Here is a 22,504-nt window from a genome sequence, read left to right on the forward strand (position 1 = left end):
AATTTAAAAATTTAAAAATTTAAAAATTTAAAAATTTAAAAATTTAAAAATTTAAAAATTTAAAAATTTAAAAATTTAAAAATTTAAAAATTTAAAAATTTAAAAATTTAAAAATTTAAAAATTCAAAAATTTAAAAATTTAAAAATTTAAAAATTTAAAAATTTAAAAATTTAAAAATTTAAAAATTTAAAAAATTAAAAAAATAAAAAAATAAAAAATTAAAAATTTAAAAATTTAAAAATTTAAAAATTTAAAAATTTAAAAATTTAAAAATTTAAAAATTTAAAAATTTTATGTTCTTGAATTTAAAAATTAATATATTGTGTTGTCAATTGTTCACGCTCCTTACAAAAAAGTGTGTGGACACCTAATCTATGAAAACCTAAAAGCAGCAAACACAAAATAAACTCTAAACACTGAAGGTTGAGACACAGAGCTTGTCTGTGGTTAAGTGTTCAACATTAAAATAGTGCATTTTATCAAAATATCACATATGACTGTTTAAAATTCAATTTAGCATTGAAATTTTATTTCTTGTATATTAAAATTCATTCTCAATACTTACCAAGTTTAACTTTTTTTAAATCCTTAAAACGAAACGGAAACGAAGTTGACTTTATAGCTGTTGGCCACCATTGCTATCCAGGTTTATAAGCGAAGATGGCGTTCGAATTATAAACGCCCGAAATGTCAAAATCGCGCAGTAGCACCAACATTAGAAAAAAAAGTATGGCTGTCATGCCATGGCACACTTAATTCGCTTAAAAATCTGGATAGTTTGCTAGTACCAACCACTAGTGTCTTCTTTTTATCTACAAGGACTTTGCCGCCCTGGGCTCCTAATTTTACGAGACCATGTCACGGAGCGAAGGCGCTGAAAACCCATCCTGACACTTAGCATTTCAGGGTGCCCGCTACGGGATCGAACCGGCGACTTGCCGGCGACCTCTGGATTGAGAGTCCAGTGCGCGGTCCGATTGATCCACACGGAATGGACAATCTTTAATCAATTTAATTTAATTTTTATCCTTGCAAATATTTTTCATAGTTTATGTCGCTTTCTTCAAAATCGGCTCGAAAAATCAGGAGGTCTAATCAGCTGAAAACAATCTTAAATGCATTTACTGCGTTGATAAACTTATTTAGCATGTTTGAGCGCGTTTAAAAATATGTTTAATGTTTGTGAAATTGAGGCAGTACCGCAATTTTTTTTTTGCAAAACAAAAAATTGTATTGAACTTAGATATTTTGAAAACTAAAGATTGCAAAACAATTGACCAGGTGTAAAATGCATTTTAAAACACTTGTTTCATTCAAATATTGAATCCATTTGAAGCTGGCGTATTTTATATTTCAAAGAATAACAATTTTCCATTACGTAACTAAGATATTACAATGGAATTTACTATTGCTAAAAATTTAAAAATACATCATCATATTACTAATGTCAAAACTATGCAATTTGATGTATCCATACATTTTACGGTAGCTTATTTGTTATAACTTTATGAGACTTCCAATAACAAAACCTTCCAATTAGCTGTAACCATGAATTTTATAGTAGCTTCATCGTCATTCCAATGAAGTTGTAAAAGTCAACAATAAACTTACCATAAATATTATAATATGTATTGTAATTGCTTAGTTTTAACAGTGCAAATCATCATATAATTTTATGCGGGAAACTATATCGATTCTGGTGAGGAACTTAAAAAAACCTTATGAGATAAGGTCACCATTTGTAATAATGTTATTTGGCGGACCTTGATAACTGTTTGTCAAATGGTCACCATAAGTAATAGAGTTATTTTAATGTTTGTAATGGTAAACAATTTTCTTGATAACTTTAAAAAACTATTTGTAGATGTTTTCTCAAATGGTTACCCTAAATCATACGGTAATTTTAAAGTTCAAATGGTTCCAATGGCGGACCTTGATGCATGACTATTTGTCAAACAGTTACCATAAGTTATAGAGTTATCTTAAAGTTTGAAATGGTGATTTTTTTTCTTGACGACTTTGTCAAACTATTTAAATATGTTTTCTGAAATGGTTATCGTATATCATAAGATTATTTTAAAGTTCAAATGGTTCATTTCGATACGCAAGTACCATATAGAAACATAAAAAAATTATTTGAAAAAAAATTACGATTTGTTATTTTTTTTTCCACAAAACAAAAAGTAACTATGAATATTATACTTTTTTATAATGATTGTTTTCAACGAATTCTTTAAATTTCTTTTAGATTTAAAATATTTTTAAACAAGCATCCGAGCGGATGGACAAAACCCTTATTAATGTATTCATTCAACTTTAATTTGTAAAATTGCATTTTCGAAAACCCTGCATCATGAGATGATATTTTGTTTAGTTGGAGCAAATTTCCTTGCCCTGGTAAAATATCAATTTTCCGACATTTTTTTTATCAAGAAGTAATTTTTATCTATATCATGTTTGTTTTTAATTTACTTTTAAGAAAATTTTATTAAGCTTATTATCACTTTAATTGATACGCAATTATTCATCATAAGCATAAGTTTTGGTTCTGGTTGGCGAACTTTAATCCGACGAACGATCCAACCAGGTTCAGAATACTGGGGATTCCACCGCGTTGCGCGTCCCGCAGATGTTCCGCAATGACCGTTTGCATGAACAGATTGTAACGATTCTCCAGATATCGCTTGGCCTGCTCGATAAACTGCGTCTGGGTGCAACGGGCTCGCAGAGGATCCTGAGTACGCGGACTGGGTTTCACGCTCGGCATGTACTTCATAATCTCCCAGATGTCACTAACTTTCGAGTCGTTGAACCCATCCGTAACCTGGGCGAACCGCTGAACCAGCGACGGTCGCATCGCACCCTCGTTGATCAATTGTTGTATTCGTATACCTCCCGAGCGTACGCCATTTCCTGGTTGTTCAACGACGACCTTCCGCCAAACGTGCTCTCGTTCAAGATTGTCTGCTCCGGCCCCTTCCGGATGTCCATCCAGTTCTGCGACGAACCAACCAACGCGTTCATCAGCTTCACCTTTTCCAGCTTTTTTTTTTTTTTTTTTTTTCATAAAATTATTTTTATTAGGTCCTTTTCGGTACTGGGACCTGGTTAGGACCGAGTCGGCTTTTGTAATTACATTTGGCTTAATAATTACAGAGGATCTTGTGTGTAAATGTTAGTGGGAGGGGAGCCGATTACCCGCGGCCTACTCGGGGTTAGTAGGGAAGGGATTGATGTTAAGGACAAGGCGTGGGAAGGGAAGGGGATTGTGTAGGGGACTTGGTTGGCTCTGCTGGCCTTTGCGTTTTGTCCTCAGCCGCAACTCGGTGTCCAGCTGCTGGGGCGATCTTGCTTTGCTTCCGGTGCAACCAGAAACGACGGCTTTGTGCGAAGGCGAGTTATACTAACTAGAGGAAAACTAACTGAAGGGAAACTAACTGGAAGAAAACTAAATAGATATTTTGGAATCTGAGAGGAACTGATAGATCGGATAGAGAACATCAAGGTCAAGTTGAGATAACGCGTCTCGCATCGGGATTTCTGGTGATCTTCCTCGGGCCCTGAGGGTATCTTTCAAATTAAATCTGTGAGCCTGGTGATCTGGACACGCCCATACGAGATGGTCGATGTCCTGATAACCCTGCCCACAGTCGCAAAGTTCGTATCACTCATGTTGATACGGTACAGATGAGCCTTGGACGAGTAATGGTTCGACATAAGGCGGGACATCGTTCTGATGAATCCACGCGTCAAGTCCATTCCCTTGAACCAGGCTTTTCTTTGCACCTTAGGTCGTATGGAATACATCCAACGTCCTTTGGTGTCGTCGTCCCATTGATTTTGCCAATCCAGAAGCGCACGCTGCCTCGGAAAACCGTAGCATTCTTGTAGGCTAATTGGCCTTTCAAAATGTCTCCACTCTCAGCACCCTTCTTGGCGAGCAAGTCCGCTTTCTCATTACCCGGAATCGAGCAATGAGCGCGGACCCACACCACCGTGATGCTGAAGGACTGAGCCGCCAGGTTGTTTAAAGTCTTGCGTATTTCCGTGAGGAAAAACGCAGACTCCCTGGTCGGCTTCAGAGACCGGATAGCCTCAACAGAGCTAAAGCTATCGGTGAAGATGAAGTAGTGGTCAGGTGGCATGGTCTCGATGATTTGCAGTGCGCAGTAAACCGCGGCTAACTCTGCGACATAAACCGAACTCAGGTCCTTCAGCTTAAAGAACAGCTGATAAGATTCATGATAAACACCGAAGCCCGTACAGCCGTCGAGCTTGGAGCCATCGGTGAAGAATCTGTTGTTTGGAGGAACATGGTTGTACTTTGATGCGAAGATCGACGGTACAACTCCCCGCAAAGATGGTTTGGGATACCGCGAGTATCGGCTTTCATGGACGTGTCGAAGCCAATCAGGGTGCTGTTGGTTAACGGAGGCGTGCGCTGTACCGTTGTGCTCGGGCTCCACTCCCACGATGACATAAAGTCATAATATAGAAGCATGCGCCGAGACTCAACGTGAAGGTTCAGCAACGTTTCAAAGTTGTCAATTACCAGTTTATTCCTGTAATCACACCGGATCAGGAACCGGTAAGACAGTTCGTAGTAACGAGTTCGCAGAGGCAATACTCCCGCCAAGACCTCGAGGGTCATGTTGTGAGTTGAGTGCATGCAACCCAAGACAATGCGAAGGCTTCGGTACTGTATCCGCTGGAGAACCATCAAGCGTGATTTCGCAGCTGTTTGGAAGCAGAGACTGCCATATTCCAGCACCGAGAGTATCGTTGTCTTGTACAGTCGAAGCAAGTCAGAAGGATGAGCACCCCACCGGTTGCCAGAGACGCTACGCAGAAAATTAGTTCTTTGCAGGCACTTTTGCTTCAGGTAGTTAATGTGCTTCCCCATGTTCCCTTCTGATCAAAGATGGTACCCATGTACATGAAGTGGTCCGACTGCTCGATAGTCTTTCCCGAGAGAAAGATTGAGCTGCGGCGGTTCATGCTTCCCCGTAAAAACGACCAGTTCCGTCTTCTCCGGAGAGAATTCAATACCCTTTTCAACTGCCCAATGGGCCAAGTTGTTCAGGGTATCTTGCAAGGGTTCTAGCAGATCGACTTCCTTCTTGGCAGCGATTGAAACCACTGCGTCATCTGCGTACTGTATAAGGGTGCAGTCTCCGGTCAAGCAATCATCGATATCGCTGACGTAGAAGTTATACATGGATGGGCTAAGGCGTGAGCCTTGTGCCAAACCCATGTAACTTATCCGGGTGATTGCCAGATCACCTTGCACAAAGTGCATGTGTTTTTCTGACAACAGGTTGATGAGGAAGTTGCACATCGTCGGATTGAGACCGCTCCGCCGCAGCTTTACTCCCAACACATCGATGGAGACTGAATCGAATGCACCCTTGATGTCTAGAAAGACAGAAGCCATTTGCTGTTTCTTACCACGGGCTATGTCGATCCCTGTGGCCAGCAAGGCTAGACAGTCGCTTGTTCCCTTGCCTCTCCGGAACCCATACTGCGTGTCAGACAGCAAGTGCTCTCGTTCCATCCATGGTTCGAGGCGGTCGAGGATCATCTTCTCCAGCAACTTGCGTAGACACGACAGCAAGCTGATTGGACGATACGAGTTGTGGTCGGACGCCGGCTTACCGGGCTTTTGAATGGCAACCACCCGGACCTGTCGCCATTCGTGTGGAATTACGTTCTGCTCCACCAACGTGTTGAACAGTTTCAACAGACGCTGCTTGGCGACGTCCGGAAGATTCTTCAGCAAGCTGAACTTGATCTTGTCCGGACCAGGAGCAGTGTTGTTGCCCGTCAAAAGAGCTATGTAGAGCTCTGCCATCGAGAAGGGAGGATTAGAATCGCTCCCATCAACAACGTCGAATGATGGTTGTGTCGGCACCGAGTCCGGGCACACCTTCTTGGCGAAATCCAATATCCACTTGTCCGATTTTTCCACACTCTCGTTCGGAACGGAACCTCTACGCATGGCCCTCGCAACGCGCCACAGAGTGCTCATGGACGTATCTGCTGGTAGTCCTTCAACGAACTCCCGCCAGTACATTCGCTTCTTCCGCTTCAGAGTATTACTGTACCTGCGATCAAGAGCTCTGTACTTTTGGAAGTTCGCTCGGATTCCACACTTGCAGAAGTCCACATAAGCTTCTGACCTGGCCGCCGAGAGATCCGTACACTCCTTGTCCCACCAGGGAAGTGGAGGGCGCGTTCGGATGTATGGTCCCGGGACGCGTTTCGTCTGAGCTTGTATAGCACTTTCATAGATCAAGTTAGCCAAAAACGCATATTCTTCAAGCGGTGCCAACCCTGCTCGCAACTCAACTCCAATGGAGACTGCCTCCGCGTACTGTTTCCAGTCGATATTTCGCGTCAGATCGTAAGGCATCTCCACCGTTGTCGATTGCTGTGGGCCATGGCTAACCAGAATAGCGATCGGCAAATGATCACTGCCACGAGGATCTTGAAGCACGTTCCAGTCACAAAGAACTGCCAGACTGTTGGAACAGAGCGACAAGTCGATGGCACTCGCCTTCGTACCGGACGTGGTAGGCGTTGGTGGTGTTGCAATGCGCGTAACTTGCTTGTCCCTGTTTAGGAGGGTCATCTGGAAGTCGTCGCACAGTTCATGAATCAGATATGCTTGAGGGTCTGTTTTGTGACTTCCCCACTCGGTGCTGTGAAGATTAAAGTCACCCAGAACCAGTCGCGGTGCCTGCAACAGCTCAAGCATACCCCACAACTTTGTCGAGTTAACGACACCTGTGGGGAACGTAGACGGACACAATGCAAATGTCCAGTCCTCTGATCCTGGCCTGTACTGCGACTGCTTCGATTCCTCCTAGCTTCGGGAGCGTGACCTTTCTAAAAGTGTGGCATTTCCTGACCCCAATCAGTACGCCTCCACCTCTATTTGGTCCTGCCCTGCTCTCTGTGATGATGTTGTACCCCCGGAAAGCTGGCGTCTCATCTCCGATAAGAAACGTTTCGCTCAGCGCAAACACATCACAGTCCCGTTCGAATGCGAATTGTTGAAAATCGTTTAACTTGGGGTTAAACTTCTACAATTCCATTGTAGAAAGGAGATGCCGTTTTCGTTTTTGGTGTATTACCCATCAAAGGAAATGAACGACAAGAGGGGCATCGTGCTAGCAAGCTGTTTCCCGATGTGTCTAGCGAGAGGCTCAAACCGCTTTATGATTAAACGCGTCGGTTCACTCACAAAAGAACACAGCCATTCCACGATTGTGGAAAAGTAAGGACTCCTTGAAGGCATCGGTGATCGGATTCGGTTGAGGAACCGTTTTGGGGGATCTTTGGCAGCTTGGGAACGGGCTTCAGCGGCAGGGAACGGGCTTCGGTGCCGGCTTCGGAGCGGGCTTACCCGACGGACCAAAGGAAAATCCTCCTCAAAGTTCAACGAGTCACTTTCCTTACCCTTGCCGCCAGCGGCTTTTTGGACTTGGAAGCCTTGTTGCGCTTCGGGTTTGGCCGGAAGAGTCACTTTCCTCGTCTCTCTGGAAGAGAACCTCCACATCGGATTCCACGTCCTCCGAATCTTCATCCGCCAAAGGAGCGAAGCGATTGGAGTGGGTCACCTTACTAAGGATTTCCGCAAAGGACTTCTTGGAGCGTTCCCTCAAGGATCGCTTCATCTTGTCCTCGCGCTCCTTGTACTTTGGGCACTGCCGAGTTTTGTGCGGTTCCCCGCCACAAAGCAGGCATTTTCAGCCTGCTTTTGGCAATCCACGTCCTTGTGGGGGCCGGTGCACTTTGAGCACTTGCTCTTGTTGCTGCAGTAGGTCTTGGTGTGTCCCAACTGCTGGCAGTTTTCGCAGCTCATCACTCGCGGAACGTACAATCGAACTGGAAGCCGAAGCTTGTACAGCTCAATGTAGTCCGGCAGAGCTGACCCTGCAAAAGTCACCCGGAACGAGGCAGAAGGAATGAACTTCTTCTGGCCACCCTCGGTGGTGACGTTGCCCAGTTGCCGGCACTCGAGTACCTCCACAGCTGGAAGTTTAGGGTTCTTGAAGCGTCCCACCGCCCTTGAGAGGTCGACAAGCGACAGACTGTCATCGGTCACCACACCATCGATTTCGACTTTGTGGGCCGGAATCCAAACACGGTACTCAATGCTGAACCGCAGATCAGTTACGATCTGATTCGCTTGCACCGCGGAGTTCACGATCACGCGGAGCTTGCTCTTGTTCAGCTTGGTACATTCGACCACCCCAGGATAGTGCTTCTGCAAATCCTTGGTGATCTGTACAAAGTTTAACGGCTTCTGTTTGGGCCGGAAGAAGACCACCCATTCCGTTTGCGATCCCTCTTGATACTGACGAGGACGAGGAATCGGTTTTTGAGAATGAGGATTCAGGGGCGGAGGATTTGGATCCGGATTCGGCACCGGTGTTTTAGGAGGAATTGGATCTGGATTGGGAGGAATCGGGTCTGGAGTCAAGGGAGGAATCGGGTCTGGAGTCAAGGGAGGAATCGGTGGTTGAGGGGAACCGGATTCGGATCTGATTTAGGACGCTTCCGCTTCGTCCTCTTAGACCCGACCGAGGATCCCCTTTACCGCCAGCATCCTCATCCTTCAGGAAGTGGTCCCGGTTGGTGGTGTTTGAAGGAACTCCCGGAACAGAGTCCTCCATTTCCACGTCCTCGTCACCCTCAAGGGTTGAATCGAAGTCGAATTCCTCATGGTCCGACTCGGTCGGATCCATGTTTGCGGAGAAACGCGATAAACTAAACGAAAATGAAAGTGATGAAACTAATCGCAAAAGTAAAAAAGGAGAAAAAAAAAACTAAACGAAAAAAAAACTATGAGAAAAAAAAACTAAACGCTAACAAAAAACTCGCCTTTCGCACTCACCGCCGAACTGGCCGCACTGGCTGCCGCCCGCAGCGGGATGCGCGGGAAGCTCGTTTGCGCGCGCTTGTTGTTGTTGTTGTTGTGCTGCTGCTGCCAGCCACGTAAACAACGGGGGTTGTCTCCGACCTGGCCTGGCCGAAAACTGGTCCGCCGACCGCAGTCGACTCTCCGGGGCCGATTCCACCGGCCAACGCCCGTCTCTCGCCTCAGCTGCCTCCGCAGCCGCTGCTGCTGACTCCTCCTGCTGCTGCTGCTCGGATACGGGAACTCGTTCCTTCTCCGCCGCTGCACCACCGCCGTGTCCACGACGACCAGATTGTGGCCTCTCTGACCACCGGAACGGGCTTGTCCGCTCGCACACGCCTCGGAATCGCCGTGAAAAACGCGCCAAACACACCGCGAAAAAAACACGACTACGCGCTGAGACTTCTGCCGGAGCAATGACCTTTTCCAGCTTCCAGTCGTTCATCGTGTGCTCCCACTTGGCGTTCTGCGCCGCCTGCAACGAGTTCTTGTGCACCTCCTCGATAACGGACAGAATCGCATTCTCCTTCTCGTTGCGCAGGAAGCTCTGAATGTCCGTCGTCGAAATCGGATCCAACGGTTCGAACGTCTAGCGCGAGCTCAGCGTCTCCAGCTTCTGCGAGATCATCGGCCCTTGTGGCCGAGCAGAATGTGCCTGGAAGAAAAATACTCTTTAAATCTCAAACACCTCAAATTGAGACCGAAACTTACGCCGGCATGTCCTATGCGCCGGTCTGGGAGACGCGCGAGTGCAGCTCCTGGGTCGCTTGAAGCACCTGCGTCAGCGTGTGCTCGACCCGCGGCAAGTCATCGGAGACCTGAGTATCGTGGGATAGCTTTTGCGCTTGCTGGAGAAGAGCGCTGAAATCCATTTCGACGTCTTTGTGTTTCTAACCTCAAAATCCGACGGATGGGCTGTACGGTGAAATGCAATTGAAAACTATGAAAATAAGTAGATATTTCAACTGCCCCTAGTCGTTTGCCAACTATTGAACAATTTTGAACGTTTTAAACGATTTTGCAACACTATTTTTACAAAACGAAGCAAATCGAACGAAATCCTGCGAGTTCTTGGCGGCAGTTGGTAATGTTTACTGTTTGGAGCTGGATTCTGCTGCTTGTGTTGGGAGTTTGACATACACTTCTTGAGTTTTTTTTGATAAGGTCCTATAAACAAATGTAAACATTGAGCGTATCCCTTTCACACCTTATGTCAAAGTCCATCGGAGTAAGCGGGATACACTCAATGTTTACATTTGTTTATAGGACCTTATCAAAAAAAACTCAAGACTTCAAATCTGATATGAGCACATTTCGAGCCAAACATTTCATTAGGACACAAAACCAAAAACCGCGATTCGAGAAAATCGCTGGCAAAAAGTGGACAACTTGTTTCAATTATTCCTATTTAAAAAGAAAGCTTAACTGGTGGTAGTTTTACTGATGATACGATAAAACAAATCATTATCCTCAACTCTGCTTTAATGCTTCTTAATTTATGTTGATTTTCGCAATAAAACTCATAATTTTAAAAAAATCTCGTTATTGGGCCCTTTTAACTCTCCAACTGTTGTTCATAATGGGCCCTTTCGAAATGCAATTTCGAAGAGAACTGAAAGGGCACTAAAGTGCTGTCACCTGATTGTTGTTTTTATTGATGTTCATGGGCCTTTTTGTTTAGTTATGAATATTCAGGAATTCAACGGAAATTTTGATAATTGGTGAAATTTTGTGATCGAATGGTGTAGATAAGGCATGTGAAACATATAAATACTTCAAAAGTGTGCTGAACAGCAGCCACAGGCCGTATTAAATATTGTATTTCGACGAAGTTTTTTCTGCTAAAATCCTTGGTGAAACGTAAACCAAACTTCGTTTTGAAGTGAATTAGTGTTAAGAATGTATGAAAAGTTCACTTTATAGCATAGAAAGTTCCTTAACCACGAAAAACTAACGAAAAAGAAAAAAGCACAATTCTCGAGTTTTTTTTGAAAAGGTCCTATAAACAAAATTTCCAATTTTTGCTTTTTGGGTGTTTTTGAAACCGCCTTGAGTCAGGGGTATTCAAAACACAAAAGCCCTTTCAAAAACTCGAGAATTGAACTTTTTTTCTGGTTTGGAGTGAAAATTGTTATGTGCCCTTTTCTGTTTTTGATTTTTCCATTAGGAAATTGTTTGATACTCTTCATCTGATACTTGGAGGGCATGTAGGGAGTGTACTAATGAATGGAATAGTGGAATAATCCCAAATGTTTACGTTTTGGTCTTGTGCCCTAATGAAATGTTTGGCTCGATTTGAGGTAAATTTTCAAACTCGCTGGGTAGTTTTTGCGGTACGAACCGCGGTTCGGACATGAAACGTCAAAGCATCAAAACATCAATCGCAGTTCGCAGGTCGCAGGCAGTTGCTTTTGGACCGTCATCGTCACAGGATTTTCATCGTTTTTGAGAGGAAAACAGTTTCGGCAGGCCGAGTTTATGCTCAAGAACGCAGCCGAATGTCTGCGCGAGGGCGGCTACTTCATCGGAACCATTCCAGACGCGAACGAGATCATGAAGCGGCAACGGGCCGCCGGAAGCGACACCTTCGGCCACGACGTGTATAAGATCACGTTTCTCTGCGACACCGAGGAACCGCCCCTCTTCGGTGCCAAGTACAACTTCCAGCTGGACGGCGTCGTCGACTGTAAGAAGTTTTTCGTTCAATTCCCAACCCTTATCAAACTGGCACTCGAACACGGTCTGCGTCTGGTGGAGAAACAGCGATTCGACGAGTTCTACTCGGAATCGGGCCGCAGCCTCATCGAAAAGATTCAAGCACTCGAAACGTTCCCCGGTCAGTCGCGGGATAAGCGCGAGCAGCAACAGAATGTGGGCGAGTACAGCCACGCCCAGGGCCATCTGGATCAGAAAAGAGCGAGTGGCAGTCGGTTCCAAAAGTTGGCACGCTGTCCAAGTCTGAGTGGGAGGCTAGCAGTGAGTTTTGCGCCCAACTTTGCATTAATTTACGTTGACTTATGGTTGATATCTCGTTTCAGCTCTGTACATGTTCTTCGCCTTCCAGAAGATGAAAACCAACTGGGACAAGAATGGGAAACCCAGTCGAGCAGTACAAAGTGACCAAGCGGTTGACCTTCCATGAGCAGGGTCTGAACGACCACTCGGATAAGTTGCAGCGGGTCCTCAAGAACGTGCTCATTCCGCAGGGGTTCGAGTCGTACCAGAAGAATTATGTGGCGTTCGTGAAGACGCTCAAAATCGACGCGGACGAGAATGAAATGGGACGTGAGTTTCTCAAAACATTTGTAAAATGTAGGTTTTGTTTAAGTAAGCAATTTTCTCGCAGTAAATACGGCATCAACGACGCCACGATGCTCGGGCTGCGCGAGGAGGATAAAACGATCCCGCTGAAGAACCTCACCATCGAGACGGCCATCTGCTGGAAGGCGCTGCTCGAGTTCATCCAGCACACCGAGTCGGACGAGCTGGACGCGTACAGACGTGAGTTTTTCAGGAATCTATCTAAACTGTTACAATAACGTTGCTCTGTTGCAGCTTTGCGGACACGCCGACGCTGTGCAACTACATCCGGCAGCTGGTGTACGATCCGTCGAAGACGACGGACAAGCTGCAGAAGATGTACTTCCAGTCGATGATGCAGAAGCTGCTGGAGATTGCTGCGTCGTACGATCTGGGTGACGAGGTCAGCCGGGAGAACTTGAAGAAGGTGCTGGCGGAAATGTTGGCTTGCGGCGATCTTGGCGAGGGCAACGTGAAGACGATTATGGTCATCTTTGAGCGGTTGGTGGGTGACGTCGAGGAGCGGTTCCGATTCTGTGTGGATTTGATCAACGGAATTTTGGAACCCTCGCGGGCGGACGTTTCCAACACGTCGCGATCGTTAGTGGATGAGTACTTGGAAAGAACCCGGACAAGAGTCTGCAGATGAAGATTTCCTCGCTTCGGTTGAACATAATGGACTTGAAGGAGCAGGAGATGGACAAGGTCAACAAGAAGGATTAAGGCGGTGCGCAGCGAGCGTCGGACGAGTTGACCGCGCCAATGACGTACACACGGTCACTATCCGGTTCATGTACAAATGGAACTAGCAGAAGTCTGAACACATCTACAACATTGTCTTCCAGCGGATTATGAAGGTGTTGAAGATTATCGAGATGGGGCGGAAGAACTTTGATCCGTCCGCGCCGAAGCTCATTCAGCAGAACAAGCTGGAAATCTGACAGGGGGAGCGCCGTTGACGAGTCCCAAGGTGGACTGATGTTCAATCTGGATGTTTCGCGTCGTGTTCTGCTGCAGATCACCGACATGAGGACTTTTTCTGCCTCGATCTGTACGAGATCATCTAAAAGGAAGACTAAAAAAGTAAGGATGATGACGATTTGAATGTTCCAGTAGGACTTCCTGTCGCCGTAGTGAAGCGAACGAGGTGGATGAAAAGAAGCCGTAAGAAGTCGCAGGATCCGGCAGTAAGTGCTTCAGCTGTTTCGCCGTGGACTCGCGGTGTTTGAATTACAGCGGTGTTTTCGCAAGTGATTGTATCACTATGGCAGCGCTGGGCTTTTATGCTGCCGTGGAGCTTGCACGAAATGAGGATGGCGGATCCTCAGGAAACTTTGGAGACATTGGGGCCGAACCAAAATGGCGTGAGCGTTGGAAATTTTTCAATGTTCAACGACAGATTACTCCACAATGTTTAATGATTTCCTAAACATAATGGCTTGAACAAAACAGTGTTTTTAGACTGATTGGTCGGAATTTCGACTCTCAGCTTACCCAGCTACGAACCGTCAACTGAGGCGAATTGGAACAGCAGTTTTAACCATGTAGTAGCACAATATTTTTATTTTCCTGGTTGGTTTAGGTTGGAACAGATTCAGACCAGCAAAATGTGTACATTCATTTCCAAGTTTAAACCCATCAAATGCTTTAAACACTGCTGTCCCTATTCAGACTGTAGTCCCGATTCGCCCCAGATGACGGAATTTTCCGAGTGTGATGAGCGGAAGTTAGTAAATTCGTTTGGACCGCTCTCTGCCATCGAAAGACGATCTTCGCAAAGGCTTCGAGCTGCTGATTGCAGTGTCAGATCGGTTAGATTGACCAGCGGAATTACGGTTCGGTTCTCTAGCATCAATGGAATCGATGATGTGGAGGTGTAGTGTGATATTTTATACAAATATGGTGTTTACCCCTACGAAATTGAGTTTCAGAACCTCCGTTATTCTTGGTTTCGCATAATTTACGCCAACCATCAAAGGAGCGCAATTTTCACAAACGCAAGGGCTCGCCTTCCTTTGAATGCAGATTGCAGAATCTCATGTCTTAAATTATTGTTTATTAATTTCAATTCTTTAGGCAATATTTGTACTTCTAAATCAATTTAGTAGTTAACAACATTTTGGATTCAACGCAAAATTAAATTTGCCTTGCGGGCTCTCTCTTTTCTCTTCGCTACGCTCCGTTACCTGCTCTTTCGCAGGCAAGCGCACTGCGCACTGCGCAGCAAAAACAGTCTGATGTGAAATGTTTGTGCGGCTGGTTGTTGTCTACGTTTTGTGCGCAGGTATAATTTTCAAACAAATCATTTGATTTACCAAATACTTTGTTTATATTTTCTTGTTGATCATTTCAGCGCCGTGGAGAGAACTTGATAAAAACGGAACAGCTGGTGCTGGAGAACTCGATCGGTGATCAAAGAGATTTTGCCGGCAGCCGGCCGACAATATTGTTCCGCCGAGGATGCGACCAAGCGAACAAACGATTGGCATCAATCAATCTGAATAATCAGATAAGTACAAATTATATTTGAATTTTATATTCAACTTGATACTTTGTGATTTTTTCTTCTTACTTTTTCAGGTTTGGACGATTTTGGCAGTATGATCAACTAATCAGAATCGACATCGCCGCTTAAGTTCAAATATTATTGTTGTGAACCATCCGTCAAAAAGTGAACAATTCTGTAAAAAATAGGTAGGTAAAAATCTAAGAAAAACTTTTAAAAACCATTTCAAAACTATTTCTCAAAAAGTAGTAAATTTGCATGATAAACTTTAATTTACCATTTGAAAACTATTTCTCAAATAGTGAAACTGGGAAAAAATGTAGGATAAACCTTAAACAACCTTATGAAAACTATTTCCAAAATAGTAGCGCTAGGTAAAAATAGCAAGAAAAACCCTAAAAAAACATTTACAAACCCTTTCTTAAATAGTAGACCCAAGGTTAAAATTTTTAAGAAAAACCTTAAAATACCATTTAAAAACCATTTCTGAAACAGTAAAAACCGACGGAAAAAGGTCGCTTTTACGCGAAAATTAACTTTATTTTTACCATTACACAAATGGTAATTTGACGAAACGTTGTTCGGGAATTTTTAAGGTTACCGTTGCTAACCACCCTCAATTCAGATGGTCGAACTTTATGAAAAATGGTAGGGTACCATTTCCGATATGGTATTTTTAAGGTTTTCCTACCATTTTTCAAATAGTGGTTACGATCTCTGAAATGGTGAGAAAACCATTTAACACAAAGTTTTTTTAAGGTTCTCGTTTATGCGGGTTTTTCTCTCGGTTTTTACTGTTTGAGAAATGGTTTTTAAAAAGTATTTTAAGGTTTTGCTTACAAATTTTAACCTTGCGTCTACTATTTTAGAAAGGGTTTGTAAATGGTTTTTTAGGGTTTTTCTTGCTATTTTTACCTAGCGCTACTATTTTGGAAATAGTTTTCATATGGTTATTTAAGGTTTATCCTACATTTTTTTCAGTTTCACTATTTCAGAAATAGTTTTCATATGGTAAATTAATGTTTATCATACAAATTTACTACTTTTGAGAAATAGTTTTGAAAAAGTTTTCTAAAATAATTTACCTACCTATTTTTTACAGAATTGTTCACTTTTTGACGGATGGTTCACAACAATAATCTTTGAACTTTAGCGGCTTAAATTCTAGTTGAATGTTGATTCTGTTTAGTTGATCATACTGCCAAAATCGTCCAAACCTGAAAAAATAAGAAGAAAAAAATCACAAAGTATCAAGTTGAATATAATATTCAAATAAAAAAAAAAAAAAAAAAATATCATATGTACTTATCTGATGATTCAGAATGATTGACGCCAATCGTTTGTTCGCTTGGTCGCATCCTCGGCGGAACAATATTGTCGGCCGGCTGCCTGAAAAATCTCTTTTGATTACCGATCGAATTCTCCAGCACCAGCTGTTCCGTTTTTATCAAGTTGTCCACGGCGCTGAAATGATCAACAAGCAAAATACAAACAAAGTATCTGGTAAATCAAATGATTTGTTTGAAAATTATACCTGCGCACAAATCGTAAACAACAACCAGCCGCATAAACGTTTCACTTCAGACTGTTTTTGCCTGCGCTTGAATGCGCGAGAGCAGGTAACGGAGCGTAGCGAGAAAAGAGAAAGAGAGCGCGCAAGTTAAATTTAATTTTGCGTTGAATTTTAAATGTTGTTAATTACCAATTGTAAATTGATTTAAAATGCAAATATTGCTTAAAGAATTGAAATTAAAAAACGATAATTTAAGACATGATGTTCTGCAATCTGCATTCAAAAGTGTTCACGTTAGTGAAGATTGCGCTTCCTTTGATGGTTGGCGTAAATTATGCGAAACCAAGAATAACGGAACTCAATTTCGTCGGGGTAAACGCCCTATTTGTATAAAATATCACACTACACCTCCACATCACCGATTACGTTGATGCTAGAGAACGGAACCGTAATTCCGCTGGTCAATCTAACCGATCTGACACTGCAATCGGCAGCTCGAAGAAGGATCGTTTTCGATGGCAGAGAGCGGTTCAAACGAATTTACTAACTTCCGCTCATCACATTCGGAACATTCCGTCATCTGGGGCGAATCGGGACTACAGTCGGGACCTAGCGCTGCCATAGTGATACAATCACTTGCGAAAACACCGCTGTAATTCAAACACCGCGAGTCCAAGGCGAAACAGCTGAAACACTTACCGCCGGATCCTGCGAATTAATCTCGCCGGCTTCAATAGGGCGAATCTGCGTTTGTAAACAAGCAGTCTATCCCTTTTGCTCAAGTGACAGTTCGCGTAAGGTAAGAGAGGGATAGACTGCTTGTTTACAAACGCAGATTCGCCCTATTGAACTGTTACTACGGAAATCTTCATCTGCAGACTCTTGTCCGTGTTCTTTTCCAAGTACTCATCCACCAACGGTCGCGACGTGTTGGAAACGTTCGCCCGCGAGGGTCCCAAAATTGCGTTGATCAAATCCACACAGAATCGAAACCGCTCCTCAACGTCATCCACCAACCGCTCAAAGATGGCCATAATCGTCTTCACGTTGCTCTCGCCAAGATCGCCGCAAGCCAACTTTTCCGCCAGCACTTTCTTCAAGTTCTCACGACCGACCTCGTCACCCAGATCGTACGACGCCACAATTTCCAGCAGCATCTGCATCATCGACTGGAAGTACATCTTCTGCAGCTTGTCCGTCGTCATCGACGGATCGTACTCCAGCGGCCGGATGTAGTTGCACAGCGTCGGCGTGTCCGCAAAGCTGCAACAGAGCAACGTTATTGTAACAGTTTAGATAGATTCCCTGAAAAACTCACGTCTTGATGTAGTTGCAAATAACGCCGTCAGATCCACCATGTACGCGTCCAGCTCGTCCGACTCAGTGTGCTGGAGGAACTCGAGCAGCGCCTGCCAGCAGATGGCCGTCTCGATGGTGAGGTTCTTCAGCGGGATCGTTTTGTCCTCCTCGCGCAGCCCGAGCATCGTTGTGGCATCGTTGATGCCGTATTTACTGCGAGAAAATTGCTTACTTAAACAAAACCTACCTTTTACAATGTTTTAAGAAACTCACGTAAAGATCTCCCCAGCGCAAGCTTGGCCGTCTTCGCGAACCGTTCCATCTCCTTCTCGGCCGCGTCGATTTTGAGCGCCTTCACGAACGCCACATAATTCTTCTGGTACGACTCGAACCACTGCGGAATGAGCACGTTCTTGACGACCCGCTGCCCCTTATCCGAGTGGTCGTTCAGACCCTGCTCAAGGAAGGTTAACCGCTGGGCCACTTTGTACTGCTTGACCGGGTAGCTGCTCATCTGCGACGTGTGCCGCCGGACGCGTTCGTCAACGTCGAGGATGTACGGAATTGTCCGGTAGTTGCGACCCAGCGACGTTATGACCGTCGCAAATCGGCGACACGTCCGACTCCATGTGGAATATGTATATGCGGAACACGTCGTCTTCCGGGTCTTCCGGGCTTTGCAGACTCTGCAGGGCCAACACGGCTTGGACGCGAACCGACGGGATCATGTCCCGCATTCGTTCCAGATGGTCTAGCGGTGCCTCAAACAAACTGACAGATCCGGAATCGGACGATCGCGTTTAGACAGCAGGAAATCAAAGATGGTCATGATCAGCGGGTGGGTTTCCTCCTGCTCGCACTAGATCGGATCGGCGATGAAGGATGCGCACAACTTCAGGTGACAAAGGTGTTGCCCACTTCAAGACGCATCGGCGCCTTCAGCGATTGGATAAACGACCGCATAAACGTATCGTGAGGCATCTGGAAACAAGCATAACATATTCAAGAACCGGTTGAAAGCGAAAAACCCTCGGGGCAAGACAGTGAAAAAACTAGAGCAAACGAGAGTTACTCCGAGAGAAAACGGGAGAAACCGGGAGAAATGAGAGAAACTGTGACTCTCTTCTTTGAAATGTCACTTTTGACACTTATGACTTTTCTCGTCTGTCTTGCCTTTGTTTTGTTCAACTATACCACGTGTTTTCTCGTCATTTCAAACTGTTTTCTGAAAGAACTGAAATTACATTTAGTTTCACGGGTCTTAAATTAGTTCCAGCTTCTGTTCGCTACTTAGCTAAAAGCAACTCCAGCCGCTCTTGAAGTGTGCCTCGATCAGGGCGCCTGGTCGGAAGACTTTCGATTTTCCTACACTGCTGCTGACGATTTCAAACTCGGACCATTCCGTGAAGCGTGTCCCGGCCAGGATACCTGGCCGAGAAGTTTTAAGTTCCTCCTGCTGACGGTGCAACCCGGACCAGTTCGTGTGTCCCGGCCAGGGTACCTGTTCGAGAACTTTCAAGTTCCTCCTGCTCACGGTTCAACCCGGACCAGTTCGTGTGTCCCGGCCAGGGTACCTGGCCGAGAACTTTCAACTCATCTGCCCACCTGCCGACGGTTCAAGTTCCTCCAGCTCACGGTTCAACCCGGACCAGTTCGTGTGTCCCGGCCAGGGTACCTGGCCGAGAACTTTCAACTCATCTGCCCACCTGCCGACGGTTCAAGTTCCTCCAGTTCGTGTGTCCCGGCCAGGGTACCTGGCCGAGAACTTTCAACTCATCTGCCCACCTGTCGACGGTTCAAGTTCCTCCAGCTCACGGTTCAACCCGGACCAGTTCGTGTGTCCCGGCCAGGGTACCTGGCCGAGAACTTTCAACTCATCTACCCACCTGCCGACGGTTCAAGTTCCTCCAGCTCACGGTTCAACCCGGACCAGTTCGTGTGTCCCGGCCAGGGTACCTGGCCGAGAACTTTCAACTCATCTACCCACCTGCCGACGGTTCAAGTTCCTCCAGCTCACGGTTCAACCCGGACCAGTTCGTGTGTCCCGGCCAGGGTACCTGGCCGAGAACTTTCAACTCATCTGCCCACCTGCCAACGGTTCAAGTTCCTCCAGTTCGTGTGTCCCGGCCAGGGTACCTGGCCGAGAACTTTCAACTCATCTGCCCACCTGTCGACGGTTCAAGTTCCTCCAGCTCACGGTTCAACCCGGACCAGTTCGTGTGTCCCGGCCAGGGTACCTGGCCGAGAACTTTCAACTCATCTGCCCACCTGCCGACGGTTCAAGTTCCTCCAGCTCACGGTTCAACCCGGACCAGTTCGTGTGTCCCGGCCAGGGTACCTGGCCGAGAACTTTCAACTCATCTGCTCAGCTGCTGACGGTTCAAGTTCCTCCAGCTCACGGTTCTACCCGGACAACCTTGTGACGCCTGGACCCCGGTTAGGACGCCTGGACTGCTTTGATTCTGCGTTACGGTTGTCGATCAAGGTTGGAATATCTATAAGCTTTTAAAGAATGTACGTAACCATTTTGTTTCTTTCTTTTCATGGTTTTCCAAGGTTTCCTGATAGTGTTATCACACCGGAGCAAGATGGAGGCTTTTTTTTGGGAAGCCGTTCAGCGAAAGATCGGACAAGTAAGCGACGCTGTTCAGTCAATCATTAAACTGCAGAAGCTTTGCGGCAGCAGCGCACTTGGCCTAATCGATGCTGGCGATATCCCAGAAATGGTAGACGATTCGAAAACCAGACTCGCCAGGATGAGCGAAGAGGAAATCATCAAAATGTTCGGCAAACCTTTGTCGCCGGATGACATTTTACTGACGATTGGCGAAAAAAAAGTTATAATACTGCTTTCGCAAACCATTCGTGAGGAAGGGATTGCTCGATTCCTTCCTCCTGCGCAATCGTCGAATTCGGTGGCAGAAGTGACTCAACCGATCAACGAAAATGATTTTGCAAATCATTCTTCGAGTTTGTTGGCTCGGATTCGAGGGGAGTACTTGGAGACGTAAGTTTAATTGATAAAATTTTCAGAAAATAAATTACCGAAATGGTATCACCGAACAGGACACCCGACTACATGACGACAACGTTTCTTGCAAAAATGCAAGTAGTTTCAATTCGCAGACGTTCAGCGGGATGTTTGGAGGCTGCAGTAAAGTGCCCGTTCTGCGCCCGAACTGTTGGCTCTCTTAAAATCGGCACTCACTCTTGGACCAAGCACAACATTTGCCGTCACATTAACCAGCATGCGAAGAAGGGTATTACAAACATCAACAAAAAAACAGGCCAAAAACGTTCAGCGGATGGTAGCTTGATTGCAAGTGATCCTAAAGAGCCGAACGAGCAGTCGGTGCAGTCGTGTTCGGGTGATGATGACCCGCTGGTGCATGACAACAGCAACATACAAATGGATATACCCACAACGTCTGGCACATCGCAGCTGATAATTGAACCCGTTGAGCCAGAGGCTTCATTCTCAGGTGAAGAACACCTGGCGGATGAACAAAACGTAAGCAAGGAGTCATAACTGTACACTAGCGTCCTTTCACATGAGAGGCGGAGTTAAGCGAGTGTCGGCGAAGTCTGAGTGTTAAAATATTCGATTACACATTTTACAATCATTCAGTTATCGTTGGGACCATTCATAAATCACGTAGACACTTTTGAAATCATGGATGGGTTCATGGATGGACCCTAATCGCCAAGCATGTTAAAAAATGATGGGAAGCGTTGTATTTATAAATTTCATTATTTTTGTCACCAGGTGAAAATGTTGAGAAGCCACTGACAGACTCCGCACTGTTGGATTTATTGGTCGACATGCATCACCGAGTGAAAGATCAAAATAAGTTTGCCCGAAAATACTCGGATATCGAGAAGGACATTTGCACTTATGATCACAGCAAAAAATCCGATGGTAAAATCGCATGCAAAAGCATGCACATCACCTTTGTGAAAATAAACACTTAAAATTACATTCTGCGTGTAACTAGAAAAAAGTGTAATATTACACAGATTACTATTTTGCTCCTGGATAGGTATCGAGTTGGTTGCTTTGGATGTTAAATGTCAAAAATAAGACCAGATTGCTAAAAATGTATTTTATTACATTATTTAATTAGTACAGTAGTTGTTCGGTAACTGGGCTGAGAACGTAGCCCAGTCATCGAATGCTGTTCGCTAACTGGGCTGAACGAAAATAACGAGGGGACTACCGATGCATAATATTTATTTGATGAAATATAAAAATAAAAGTTACTCAAATTTGTTTACAATGATTACTTTTCATATTTCTTTAATTGTGACTTGAAATTACATAAAAGTTTGAAAAAGTTTTTTATTTGTTGACCATGATTTTTGCATCCATTAACCCTCGGTGATTTCGGTTTGTTTTGGTTTTTTTACGTTTGTCTGCTTTTTAACTGGGCTACGGCCCAGTTATCGAGCGCCCAGTTAAAAAGCAGCCCAGTTAAACAACGCCCAGTTACCGAACAACTACTGTATTATAACAAATACAATATTTTAAAACTTAGGAGACGACCAAAATTCGTTGCAGGCCGGGATCATCGAGTCACAAAGGCCGTCGCCGATTATGAGGATCGTTGATGATGCCCATGTAGGCTCGGCAAGTGATGTCCAACATGAACGGATTTTTTTCCTTGGGCGTCTTTTACACACAGGAGTTGTCTCTAGTAGGGTTCAGTTAACTCTTCATGTCTCCTTCCAACTGATCCAACTGCGCCATGAGCAGCTGCTGTTCGGTGGGCCAAAACGACTGACGCAACCTGCGGCTTTAGGCTCACTCCAAACGCGAGGCCGCAGTAAAACACTTGATCGGACAGCTCAGATCACATTTTGCATTCACCGGTATCGTCCCGATCGTTTCCCCAACGAGCAGATGTGAATTCACCAACATCCGGCGCGACTTTTCTTGAGACATTCCAGCACTCGCGTTGC

At 45.0% G+C, this 22,504-nt stretch overlaps 1 protein-coding gene and 1 pseudogene across 1 annotated transcript; one reads left to right on the forward strand and one right to left on the reverse strand.

The window, feature by feature from the left end:
• Positions 1–2,447: 2,447 nt before the first annotated feature.
• LOC119770766 (nuclear pore complex protein Nup93-1-like) lies at positions 2,448–9,923 on the reverse strand. Its single transcript, XM_038266243.1, has 2 exons — positions 9,349–9,923; positions 2,448–3,034 (listed from the first exon to the last, which is right to left on the reverse strand). Exon 2 carries the CDS (start codon positions 2,856–2,858, stop codon positions 2,529–2,531), a length of 330 nt encoding a protein of 109 aa, XP_038122171.1. The 5' UTR covers positions 2,859–3,034; positions 9,349–9,923; the 3' UTR covers positions 2,448–2,528.
• A 1,280-nt stretch (positions 9,924–11,203) lies between these two features.
• Positions 11,204–11,941, forward strand: LOC6046644 (annotated as a pseudogene).
• Positions 11,942–22,504: the final 10,563 nt, after the last annotated feature.

Source organism: Culex quinquefasciatus, chromosome 3 (genome assembly GCF_015732765.1).
Source record: "Culex quinquefasciatus strain JHB chromosome 3, VPISU_Cqui_1.0_pri_paternal, whole genome shotgun sequence".
Taxonomy (NCBI): Eukaryota; Metazoa; Arthropoda; class Insecta; order Diptera; family Culicidae; genus Culex; species Culex quinquefasciatus.